Source organism: Phaethon aethereus (genome assembly GCF_964289735.1).
Source record: "Phaethon aethereus genome assembly, chromosome: 1".
Lineage (NCBI taxonomy): Eukaryota > Metazoa > Chordata > Aves > Phaethontiformes > Phaethontidae > Phaethon > Phaethon aethereus.
Window position 1 is genome coordinate 144,485,986 of NC_138575.1, and position 13,497 is coordinate 144,499,482.

The 13,497-nt window shown below is 44.4% G+C and overlaps 1 protein-coding gene across 1 annotated transcript; it reads left to right on the top strand.

Moving 5' to 3' along the window:
- Window positions 1–7,649: 7,649 nt before the first annotated feature.
- Window positions 7,650–11,340, top strand: SLC25A6 (solute carrier family 25 member 6; the record flags this gene model as incomplete). Its single annotated transcript, XM_081999741.1, has 4 exons — window positions 7,650–7,760; window positions 8,859–9,345; window positions 10,124–10,264; window positions 10,768–11,340. 4 exons carry the CDS (start codon window positions 7,650–7,652, stop codon window positions 10,923–10,925), a joined length of 897 nt encoding a protein of 298 aa, XP_081855867.1. The 3' UTR covers window positions 10,926–11,340.
- Window positions 11,341–13,497: the final 2,157 nt, after the last annotated feature.

Sequence of the window (13,497 nt, forward strand, 5' to 3'; positions counted from 1 at the left end):
ATCAGCCAGCACATATTGTCTGTTTAGGATCATTTTGACCCTTTATGTGAAGCATAGTTGTTACAGGCCTTGAATAAAAGTTGAACTGCAGCTTCTGCAGGAGTGAGTTTTACACATTTAAAAAGTGTCTGGGGCAGGCAGTCTGAAACTCTTCATGTATTAAATACCTTCATGTCCGATTCTTTTGGCTAGTTTGCAGACCATATTGAGCTTAGACTTGACATAGCTGTATAGCATGGCAAGTTAAAACTACAAGTTTTTATGAGCCACATTAATACCTTAGTTTTCTTGGACCTTAAAATTACAGAGAATTCTTCCTCTGCAGTGTGTTCAGTAGTTACTGCTAATTTTTATCAGAAATGAAAAAATAAAAATTAGTACTGTGGCCTCTGTCTGAATTTGGGGGTGCTAGTTCTCTTTTCCACTTTCCTGTAGGGCTTTACTCAAGAACATCTCAAGGATATCTTTTTTTAAGCACTTTTTCTGCAGGCAAAAGTGAAAATAGAACAAAGCTCAAACATGTTCCTACAGCAGTTATAATGTCACAGAAAAACTTCAGCAGCCTCTGACCTCCAGCCACAGTATGTACCCCCACAGGCTGCAGTTGAGAACTGTTCCTGTCGGTTCCTATCAGTCTGGGTTTTTTCTGAATATGGCTAAATCGCCATATATGCTTTCTGTCTCATTACTTGAGATTTAGTATTTATGTATAAATTCTCTTCTGAAAATTAAAACCAGAAGTTTCTTCATGTTCTAGTCTTTAATTGGAGAAGTACATACTGTATTGCATCTCTTCAAGTAATTTGTTGCTAATGTCACCTCTCCTAATGTTTATTTTTTCCTGATACAAATAATTGATATTTATTTTTTCTATTTAAAGTGTACTTTGTAGTGGAAGCCTTCCTGGAGATTAAAGTTGCACTTTCAAACTAGCTTTCTTCTCTGTCAGTTGTGAGTTTCTTGCCTGTCACACTTCACAGCAATAATCCAAATAAGCCAGTGCGAAACAGGCCCTGCCTATGCTGAATCACCAACCTCAGCAAATTAAAGAGAGTTGATGAGCAAGGTCAAGAGTTGCATCTGCCTGGTGGACTCTGTCTTATGTTACTTAATCAGGAGTTACTTTATTCTTTGAGCACCAAGTAAAGCAAAAGTGCCACAGTGATTCAAGTCATCATGAGAAACATTCTTACTATAGAGCATTTCAGGGGAGTTTCAGACTTTTACCACATCCGGGTTTTTAATTCTTAGCAGAAGGCTTTTATGAATGGAAAGTTGACCCTTCTCATCTGTACAGACATTAAAAGAGATAAGGCAAAATATTCAACAACTGAATAAATCTAAAATGTTTCATTTCCATATTGACATGAAGCTTGACATTATGCTTAACACAGTTGCTTTTTGAATCTCATTCCAGCAATCAGATGTTTCTCATCTCATAGTTATTCATAAAGTTCATAATGCTGTTCTTTTAGCTGCTATAAGCTGTTTAAGTCTGAAAATTTCAATCCTGAAGTTGGCACACCTATAACTGTCACAGACTTTAAAACTGTGCCTCTAAGTACTATGAATCTGACTGTAAAATTTGAATAGAATGTGCTTGACTACCACACAACCTCAGTGTACTCTGTGATTAAAGCACACCACTCTGTACACGCAAAGCATTAGTCCCTTGGGCATGGTGTCTGTGGTAATGCAGGGCAGTGTTGCACACTCTGGATAATTAAGTGTTGGAGCAGGTTGCCCGGAGAGGTTGTGGAATCCCTGCCCTTGGAGGTTTCAAGCTCTGAGAACGAAGCCCTGAGCAAGCTGAGCTGACTGTAGGGCTGTCCCGCTCCGAGCAGGAGGTTGGACTAGAGATCTCCTATGATCCATTTCAGCCTAAGCTGTTCTATAATTATTTGACATATCCCAGTCACCTGAGAAATGATAAACTTGTCTTCTCTCATTAATGTCCAAATTGAGTTTTTCAGTTGCTCTGGAGACTGCTGGTATCTTTTGCTGACTGGTAGAAGGGGTGGATTTAATGGTGTTACACTGGAAAGACTTCCTAAGCACTAGGCATAACTGAGGAAAATTTTGGGCAAGACATGAAGAATGAGGGGGCTAAATTTTAAAATCCAAATGAACTTCTGCCAATAAAGCCTGTAGGTTTTGTGTTGCTCCTTGGGAGCTATGCCTTCTTGAGGATGCTGTCTTTTACCCACATTCTGCCTTAAGAACAGTTTAGAGGAAATGTGATGCACAGCAAACAATTTTTTGATGTGGAGAGTCGTGGGGCTTAACAGAATGATAGACAAATAATAGAAACAAGACCTTCAGCACTTGCTCACTGAATGCTGAGGTAAGAATCCTTCTAGATTCCTTTTGGAAAGAGAAGTTTGTAAGAAGAGATACAGCTTGGTTGGCTGTCCTAGCTCAACCATTTTTATATCAGTTTTTGACCTTGTTACAGCTAATAACCAGTACTTGTGCCTGGACAGTAATGGGACAGAAGCAAAGGGTAGTAGGTCATCTGAGCCCCCATCACAAAAGTTTAGAAAGAGCTGTTTAATGGCTAAGCCCCTTTGTGTGAGCTTTCAGATCAGTTTTGGATGTGTTCGCTGACTCCTGGATAGTGGAAGTATTTAATGTGTTTATTTGTTTTGTTTTTAAAAAAAGGTTTTGGAGTGCTGGCACTTTACTTCCCCCAGTCTTTTGGCTGGAAATTATGTCCTTGCTAAACAATTACAATCTGGATTAAATGACTTCCTAATTCAGAAAAGACTGTTATGACCATTATTTTTTTTATCTCCTGTAAAACCATGGCCAACATTTCTTCATCAAAGTATGCTTCCTGAAAGAGTTGAAAGTTAGCTCTGTTTCAGTCCCTGTCATGAAGAAATTTCAATTACCTTAGTAAATCTTCATTAACTGTAGAGAGTTTATTTTTTCTTTTTCCCTGTACTAACAATTTACCATGTCTAATTTTTGAAAGGTGTTCTTCCCACGTTGGTTGTACTTTCTGGGTATATTTTTCCACATTACCCTGATGTTACCTGGATGTCCCAACTAATTTTCTGTGGCAAATTATAATGACCGTTCTATTTGTGTCCTCTTTTCAGCATGTACAAAATTTGGACACCGTCTTCCAAAGCTGTAATGTAATGGTGACTTAGAAATTACACTGCTCCATTACTCTAGCTAGCAATGTTTGCTACGTAGCCAGGAACAGTGATTCCCAGGCCTCTCTGTTGAAGGCAAAGGAGAATCACACAGGAAGGGGCGGGGGGGAGTAGAAACCACTGAATCATAACAAAAGGGCTTCATCACGCTAACTTCAGATACCTAAATATTAGACATTCAAATCATCCAGTCACCTTGAGCTCTTTAATCAGTAGAACAGACGTTTTCAGAGGATGATTTGTCTCACCTGTCTGTGAAAGGAAATGGCCCGGTTTTCCTAATAAAAGTGATTATACACTTAATAGTGGGTAGAGCATATTTAAGAGGGCTGGCCAAAATACAGCCATCTAATTTATGGATGACTAAATTAGGGCAGAAGAATCCCACTGGAGAGATAATGTAGGTTCAGGCTTACCTCAGACATACTTGGCTAATCTTTTTTCTTTGTGAAGCAGACCTGTGTCATTGGTTCATCACAGGGTAGGTGGCTTGAACTTGCATTTAGTAAGGTAGCTGATGATATGGGGGAAGAAACAGGGAATTTATTAATAAGCTGCCAGAAGGATTTCCATGTCTCCTGACAGTTTTCACTGAGGTCTCAGCCAGCAATTTTATCTGCAGATTTCAGTCTCTTCTCTAAGAAACTGCAGTGTTATATTTAATTTACTTTTTATCAATTGTTAAATGTCTGAGCTGTACAGGTAGGAATGGTTCGGAGGAGATTGTCTTAGGGGTCAAGGGGTCAGGGGTAAAGATACAAATGTTATGCAGCACTTAGTAGTACTAAAATCACTGTAAAATGCTGCTATTTTGATCTGAGTTAGTGGCCTCCTACCCCCACTGTGCTAAGAGAAACCACCATATAAGATGCAAAAGACAAAAGGCAATGAGTAAAACAATGCTCGTTTTGTCAGTAGCCCACTCATGTCTTCCCTTTCCCCTCACGGATCTGAAGATGGAGGAGGAAGCTGTGTGTAAACAGGATCGTTTAAGTTCTGCTCCCATCCCTAGGTCAGTCCCACCACAAAGACCTCCGTTCCTACAGAAATAATGTACAACATTGCCGCCTTCTCTGCTTCTGTAATGCTTGCCATCCACCATTCTGTCTGCTTGGTACCATCTCAGTATGAACATGAAGCAGCAACATATCCCAAACAGATATAACTACTATTCCTGTCTTACTGTTTTCCGTACCCCTCCTGCCAAGACTACAGAAGTCATCCCCTCTTCCTCTGAAAACAGAGGTGTGACTTGACTTTGAGAGTGTTTGATCCCTCCATAGTGTGGAAAGGAATTTCTCAGGTTTTGTGAGAGGAGCTGATTATTACGCTTAATAGTGGATTAGTCATTTAATAAGAGAGCAAATCCATAAATGATAAATGAAACTACCTATGTCTGGTAGTGTGCACCTTTATAGATAGTAGCAGAAATTTTCTTGCCTGCTAATGGATTAGCATGTTGCATGCATTTGTTTTTGTATTAGGCTGTGGGATTTTGCTGGCTGAAATGGTATTGGATGATGAGAAGAAGAACAGGAGCACGGCTCTGCTGCAGTCTTTGAACATGCTTGTGCAGACAGAGGGAAAAGAGAGAAGTGGCTCTGAATATCGAGGCTTACTGGAACAACATGGATTCACAAATGTCAAAATCAGATTGACAGGAAATTTGTTAGATGCCATTCTCTGCATTAAGACAAAGAAAAAATAGATTCAGTAGTAAAATCTGGAGGTCTCAGTCATGTTTGTTGTTTTGTAATTATGCAAATACATCTCAGTTGCCCATCAATATCGTAAACAGGAAATGTTTGTCAGTTTTCTGAAGTTACTTTTAAAAAGGGGGAGAGATTGATTACATTTATTTTGAACTTGAGTAAAATGATGCCAGAAGATTCTGGCATCATTTGGTGGCAGTGATACAGCACCTGTAGTACCCTCAGAAACAAGCCTCCAACCACACACGGCCTCGGCAGCCCTATGGTAGTATTAACATTGCTGAGAAATTAGTTTCTTCATACTTGGTGCAATTAGAATAATCCAGTTTTTAGACCAGCACACATTGCTTTGCCCCTGTTTCAGGAGGTTAAAGCAGGTGTCATTTCAATACTCCATCACCATCCATTTTAATATTTTATGTTACACTCTCTACTGTAAATAAAGAAACATTGTCTAATGAAGTCTGGAAACTGCTACTGCAATGAGATAGTGAAGACTGGAAACAGAACTGGAGCAGCAGCTTCTTAGGAGAGTCAAGACAGACTCCTCTGCTTTCTGTGCGGTTTCTAGAAACAGGCAGTTGTACAAAAGCACAAGTTTCATCTATGATTGTAACTGGAGATGAAATGTAGGGGCACCGCATTTGGTTCAAGAACATCTTCCTCCTCCATTTTAGCCTTACTGGATTTGTGAGCTCTTATGAAAGTAGATAGCAGTATATGAGATTAGATAAAGAAAAGGAAAGAAAATAAAAAGTGCAGAAGCAGAAGGAAAAGCATAGTGCTAAAGAGAAAAGGATTTCCCCCAGTCAGATGCATCTGAGCTCCCAAGGTGAACAGGACAGGACAACTATTGACTGAACAGTTTCCTGTCACAAAAGTTAGGTCTGTTTTACCTTCCTTTCTCAAATCAACAACACTTCAGAGTCCCAGAGTATGAAGTTCTTTTTTAATCAGTAGAAAATTTTATGGGGAAAAGAAGTCCCAGCGTTGTACACATTATGTTGTGCTATGAGAGTATTAACATTCAGTTATGAGCTTTTTTTAAAAGCAAAATGCCACACTAAGCTGGTGCGTGCCTGCCTGAGAACATGCACCACACACAGCCTTTCATTAATGAATCCAAAATACAGTCCTGTAGCACCATATGTACCTAACCGTGTGTGGGCACAGGACTCACTTCACTGTCTCTGTATTATGATTTAGGATATAAAATAGCATGCAGTTTAGTTTGTATCTTTTGATGTGCAAAAAAAAAAGGTATAGTGAGGTGTAACACATGGTCTGCCATGCTGGAGCAGAAGCAAAAGCTATGCCTGGCACATCCTGTTCCACAACACGCCCTCCAAGAGAGAGGCTCTCATTTTGAAATCCTGCAAGGTACATACATGTGTAAGCAGTGGCTTCACGCACCTCAGCTACCACGACTTTGTGGTTCACCAGTCGCCTATTAACAAAAAACCAACATGTTTGTTTTGCTTTACTTCTGTAGGAAACGTCCATTAAAAGTGAAAGCAGTAACAAAAGGTGCTCGTGAACTGACACCCTCCAGCTAGAACAATTTCAAAACTGCCTTTTAGAAAGAATAGGTATAATTTCAGACAGAAGTTTGGCCATCAGGTGTAAAATTTCACTTTCCAGCATACAATGAAATGAGCAGGAATCACTGGCGGCGAGCAGGCCCGTCTTCGCAGGGGCAGCGGCCCTGCCGTGAGCGCCTGCTTGGGCAACCTACAGAAGGGCTTTTCACAGCACCCGCCTTCGAGGGCCCAAACAAGGGGCCAGGAGCACGCTTCCCCATCGGCCCTCTGGGAAACCGCGGTTACGCCCTTCGGCATTTGTTTGGGGTCGGTGCAGTGGCCGACGGCAAAGCGCGGCGACGTGACGCTTGGCACCGCAACGGCGAGGAGTGGGCCTGGGAACGGGGAGACGCTTTCCATCAGCATTACCCCGAGGGTGGCGGGCGCGGAGCAAAACCCGCTGGGGCCTAGAAAGCGCCCCAAACCCGCTCCCCTCCACCCGGGAGGGTAAGTGCTGCGGCCCAGGGCCCCACGCAGAGAGCAGTGCCCCCGTCCTACGCGGGCTGCGCGCAGCCGCCGCCGAAGAAGCCCCCGTGGTTCGCTCGGGGGCTGCGCTCACTGCCCGGCCGGGCTCACGAGCCCGCGCCCCAAACGCGGTGCTCCGCCGCCTCGGGCACACCGTTTCCGCGAGATGTGAACGGTTACATTCTACAGCGTGCTCCACCGAGAACGGCACAAAGCGGCAGCAGAAGACGCTTCAGCAAGCGGCTGTTACGGAAAAATTCCTGCGAGCAACGGCTGCCTTCCGGCTGTGCTGCGGCCCGGGTGGGCCCCGCTGCGCTGCCGGGTCTGCCGCCCCGCCCCCTGGGGGCCGGGCTCGGCTCGGCCTCTCGCCCTTCAGAGGCGGTGGCGCCGGGCAGAGCGGGCCGGCCGGCCCCGGGCGCCCCGGGCGACGCGGCGCTGCGCCACTGGCGCCGCAGGGGCGGGGGTGTGCGGGGGCGGGACCGACACTGCTCTGCCCGGCGCGCGGCAGTGGGGACGAGGTGCCTCCCGCCGTAACCACCGCCCAGAGGCGAACCGACCCCTCCCGCCCCGGGCGGCGAGGCCCCGCCCCCGGGGCGGGGCGGCCAATGGTGCGCCGGGAGGCGGGGTCGGCGGGGCCCGGCATTTAGCTCATGCGCGGGGGCAGTCCCGCCTTTTCGGCCTGAGCGGCAGCGGCGTCTGTTTCCCGGCGGCTCCAGCGCGGCGCGAACATGGCGGACCAGGCCATCTCCTTCCTCAAGGACTTTCTCGCGGGCGGCGTCGCAGCCGCCATCAGCAAGACTGCGGTGGCGCCCATCGAGCGGGTCAAGCTCTTGCTCCAGGTCAGCGGTGCGGTCGAGCCCGGTGGGAGCGGGGGCAGCCTGTCGCCTTCCCCCGCCGGTGCCCGTGCGGGCTGGGCCGGGGGGAGAGAGCAGGGGGCGAGGAGGGCGGGCGGGCGCCGCCCCTGCGAAACAAAGGGCGCGCGCGAGGCGACGGCCTGGCAGCGGCTGGCGGGGAGGTCACGTGGGCGGTGGGCGCCCGCGGCGGTGGGGAAGCCGGTTCCGCTATGCGCGGGGGGGGCGGGCCGCCGGCGGGCGGGAGGGAGGGGCGTGGGGGCGGGTCCCGGTGTCACTTCCTCCCGTCCCGCTCCTGGCGCCGAGCGCGCAGAGGGCGACGGGGCATGAGGTGGGGGAGGGCGGCAGCGCGCCGCCATCTTTGTGACCTTCACGTGACGGCGCGGCCGGGCAGCGCATTGGCCCGCCGGCGGGGCGGGGCCGGGCCTGCCACCGGCGCGTGGGGCCTCGTGTGACCCTTGCGGGCGGGGCGGGGCGTGGGGCGGCCTGGCGCCCCAAGGTGACTCGCGTGACCTTCGCGGCGGTCCCGGCCCCGGCCTTGCGGCGGCTGGAAGCGCACTCGGCCCGCAGCCCCGCCGCCGCCCGTATGGGCTTTCGGCCGCCCCAGCCCGTGTCTTGCGCTTGCCTTTCTTCCTCAGGGCCGGCCCTGCCCGTGTCGGCAAGCCCTGGGCTCTGGAGCAGCCGGAGAGCAGTGTTAAGCCTCTTTCTGGTTCTTAGGATTGTGCAAGCCCTCCTGTATCTATGGTTCTTTCTTCACTTATGTTCTCAATTTTTTTTGCCTATGTGTAAAACCCAGGCTTTTAATTCTCGAGAATTAACTCGAGTCAATCCTCGAGTTCTTGGGTCTTCATCAAAAGACAAATAAATGTCACTACTTTTAAGTCCTAAGATTCAAACTGACCCAGGAGGTTTTGTTTCTTGTAAGTTTGCTGTCACAGCTACTTTATCATGGTAACAGGGGCTTAATCTGTGTGCAGCTGTCATTGAGCATTCAGGCTTAACAGCTCTTTGCAGACTTAAGTCCAGCAGTAGTGCAGGCCTGCCAAGGCATATAGTCAAAATACATAATTTTTCTTGGATTTGCAGGTACAACATGCAAGTAAACAAATCGCCGCTGATAAGCAGTACAAGGGTATCATCGATTGTGTAGTGCGTATTCCAAAGGAACAAGGAGTGCTGTCCTTCTGGCGAGGAAACTTGGCAAATGTCATCAGATACTTCCCAACTCAAGCTCTCAACTTTGCCTTCAAGGATAAGTATAAGCAGGTGTTCTTGGGAGGTGTAGACAAGCACACTCAATTCTGGAGGTATTTTGCTGGTAACCTGGCTTCTGGTGGTGCAGCTGGAGCCACTTCCCTCTGCTTTGTCTACCCCTTGGATTTTGCAAGAACCCGTTTGGCTGCTGATGTTGGAAAAGCTGGTGCAGACAGAGAATTCACTGGTCTAGGAGACTGTCTAGTCAAAATTACCAAGTCTGATGGTCTGCGTGGCTTGTATCAGGGGTTCAATGTCTCTGTCCAAGGCATCATCATCTATAGAGCTGCCTACTTTGGGATCTATGATACAGCAAAAGGTAAAATTTCGGAGAGGATCCGATAAACCTATTTTCAGAATTATATTGTTTGTTCTTGCATGTTACACCATGTCTGCCTGTAGTAACTATAGTTTATGTGAGTGCGGAGGTGGAAGGAGGGGTGTCGCTGCCAACATCAGTGACACTGCAGTGTTCAAGGCAAACCTTGGGCATATATTGATGGCAGCAGGTTTAAATACCTTTGCTTTTGTACTTGTCCTTAAAGGAATTTTTCCTAATGCCTAAAAATGGAATTTTTCCATTTCCTAAAAATGTTGCTAACCATGCACAATTACAGCTTCTTTTTCAGTGCACTACTGTAGTTACATTAAACTCATTCAGGTGTGTTTAGCAGAATGGGATTGAGTGGTGCTTTTACAAAGCACTTGTTTGTTAAGCTTGACATTTGGTCATAGAGGTTGTTGATACTAGCTTAAATTTTAATATAATTCAGAGGGACAGTGAGTTACTTTAGTGTCACTTATTTCTAAAAAGAGTACGGAATAGTTAGATCTCTTCTTATAATGGTCCAAAAAGAAAACTGGTGCCTAAATGTTACCTGGTTTGATTACTGAGGAGATCCTGTGAGTTTCTGTGATTTTTTTTTTTTTTAAGTATTGGTTCAGTGTGTTAGAATTTTGTAAAGTGTCTTGGTGCAACTTCGAAGTATGGCTTTACAATGTTTCATAATATTTCAGCTAGTAAAGTAGCTGTCATGCAGTGAATTAACTGGAGGAGGAGGTACAAGATAAAAAGCTAATTACTTTTTTTATTGCAGGCATGCTCCCAGATCCCAGAAATACTCATATTGTTATCAGTTGGATGATTGCCCAGACAGTGACTGCTGTGGCTGGTGTGGTCTCCTATCCTTTTGATACAGTGCGACGTAGGATGATGATGCAGTCAGGACGCAAAGGAGGTAGGCTGTTAATTTGTGCAGTTCTTTAAGCAGCATTGACAAGGTTGAGTGCTTTTTTCCTAATAGTCATCCCTCCACACTTGCAGTTCCTTGTTCCACAAGTCTGATTTAAGCTATTATTTAAGCTATCATTTAAATGATATGAGGAAATGCAGTAGGGTCATAACTTGTGGTGTCTGTCAGGAGTTATGCTGTGGACTGTTCTTTATAGAATATGAAATGGGCAAATGGACTGCCTGTTTGCAATGATAAATTGAATGGAGGCGATTAGGGAACAGTATAATTGACAAAAAGAACACTTAACATTTTTATTTTGTGTCTTAGCTTTTAATAACAAGGCAAGCAGGTAGGAAGCCTTTCTATTGCCTGAGCTACTATTTTGTTACAGTCTTAAAATGTGGTTTGGAACATCACAAAGTAGAGAGGTGAAACAGGGCAGTTGTTAAAAACATCTTAGATACAGTGATAGGAGTTAAAAATGACTCTTTGCTCTTTTTCTACAGCTGATATCATGTACTCTGGAACAATTGACTGCTGGCGGAAGATTGCAAGGGATGAGGGAGGAAAGGCGTTCTTCAAGGGTGCATGGTCTAATGTTCTCAGAGGCATGGGGGGTGCTTTTGTGCTTGTGCTGTACGATGAATTCAAAAAAATCATTTAAACAGCCTAACTAGAGTTGGAAATCAAGTTGAGCAGATCATGTAGAATAACTACCATTATGGACCATTGACCTTCAAGAAATTCCTGAGAGTCTTATTTATCGAAGCCAGATGATATTCGTAGATGGGGCTAGAAACTGACACAGAGGACTGATCCATTTCTCAGTAACATGCATGAAGACACTGAATCTGGCAATTCAGTGTGGTGGGTTTTTTTCAGCAGTGAGGAATGAGTGGTGTTGGTGCTGGGTCCAAAGTGGCTGGGTCCAAATGAGGCAGAAAAAATTCTTTGCCTGTGGATCAGTCCCCAGTTTCAAGTCCTATCTTCTAGGACCATAAAATTGTATTTGAAAGTACTTGCTAACAAATCATGTTCTTTTCCACTTGTACTGAAGCACTATGTACCATTTTGCACAGCTGAACATCTAGCAATTTTGTTCTTAAATTGGGGCATTTTGCTGTTAAAACAATAAACATACTTACTCTGTCTGTGTTGAAATTATTACATAAAAGCTTTGGGAAAGCCTCTTGTTTGAAAACTTGTTTCAGATAATGGTTCCTCTGATACACTTACACTGCACTCTGTAACAGAATAAGCTTTTTTTTTAAGAAATAATTGAATGTGAGAACTTTGGTGGGGGGAAGCATGGGTTATACTAATAGAAACCACTCCCATTCTTTGTGCCTGATAGTGTATGATGGGCTGCTGCAAGTGGCTTTTTGCATGATTCTTAGAAATTGATTTGCAACTTTTCATAAGATTTAAAATGGGGGGTTTTCTGTTGTAGTGCTAGGAGAACCCAAAGTCCCAAGGACAGTCAAAAAGTAATGCTCTTGCCCTTCATAAAACAGCTTAAAATTACTTTATTTTTTTCTAAATCAATACAGAAAGCAATGTGGCATTCATGCAAAAACCCAGGAACCTAGTAAATACCTTCAACTTCTCAGTAACTGATGTATTGTATTGTTGCTGCTATTTGGAAATGCTGATGACACCATTTAGGATACTGTTTGGCCTGATCTGTAGCAGTGGTCAGTACTTCTGTGGAAGGTGAATTTAATCTGAAATGAGGCTCATTTTAAGAGGTGAAGTTGATGGGGTGTGTGGGAGGGAATATGTGTGCTTCTGTGTAGCTGTAAAATATAGATCAAGATAGGTCAGCCTTCAGTAATAACTGATGTCTCGTTCTGGGGGTTGTCAGAAGACCAAAACCGTGTTGAATAATTTCTCATACTGCTGTTTGAGGTAATGTAATGCCTATGTGCCATTCTTCATATGTATATAATCTTACTTTTGTACTTTGTAATCTGCAAAGACATGTTAGGGGGACCAGTAAAGGAAAACAAGGTGTTCATCTTCCAGTATTATTTAAGAACTTGCCCTATATCTTAAAGAAACTGTCATTGTATGAGTCGCTGAAGGCTGACTGAGCTGTCATGTTCTTTTGTGTGCCTTCTGAGGTTGCTGTTCAAGATGAAGTATTTAAATTTACTTGGCTTTGGCTGATTATTGCCTTCCTCTCAAACATAATTTACCTTTTTCCTTCACTGTTGCAGACGCACAGCCTTCAACATCTGTATGTGAGTGTGACACAGCTACTTTGTACACAGGCTTAATAGCAAACTTTATGTACCTACTGCAAATGTTTTTATCCTGTTTGGTAACGGTAACTCTCTCTGGGTGTGGGCAGGTCATTTGATGTTGACCTTGCCAGTCAACCTGCTGTTTCAGTTGCAATTACACTGACTTTGGGGGTCAGGGAAGAGTATAAATACATTGCTTAGGTTTATTTTCTATATTGGTGGCTTGAAAGGTAGAGATGATGGTAGAATACCTCACATAACCTCACTGTGAGTGTGTGGTGACCCAGGCTTTGTGAGGAAGAACCAAACATGATCATTACTTGAGCAGCCCCTGAAGGGGGGATGACATTTTTCACCCCTCCCCTCCAGAACTAGGTTTTAACCAGAAGAAATGGGAAAATAAATCAATGCAAGTATAGGTGTTTTTTTAAGTGGAACTGCAATTTACGTATGCTGTGGGTTCAGCATGTACTACTAGATGTTCATTTTTTCAGTGTGTGGCTTCCCTTAGTCATGCAGCGGCAATTTTCAATGTATGATTATGCAGTGTGGGAATATAAAAGGCAAACAATAAATGAGACTTTTAAAAAAAGCATCTGTTTTCTGCCTTATTGAACACTTGTTGAAATGTATTTACTTTGAAAAATATTTTTGACAGGAAAAGATCTGGAGTTTGTATAAAGAAAACACTGGCATCTGAAGCCTGTATTACTTTTAAAAGGCATTGGAAATAGTGCTTGCACACTTTGAAGAGAAAAAATAAATTAAATATTTTTATTTATGGAGATTTTATTCCAATTCTCACAACTGTTATGCTGGCATATTTTTTTAGGTTTTAAATAATACCTGTGTAAGTCCGTATTAATATTGCAGAGGTTCACATTTGCATTGGAAATACTGAGCTTGTTAAATGCCTGACTGGCAGCCCTGCATGAATAGTTACTTTTGGCAAGTGTCATTTCATTTCCCATTTTCTGTCTTACATAAAGT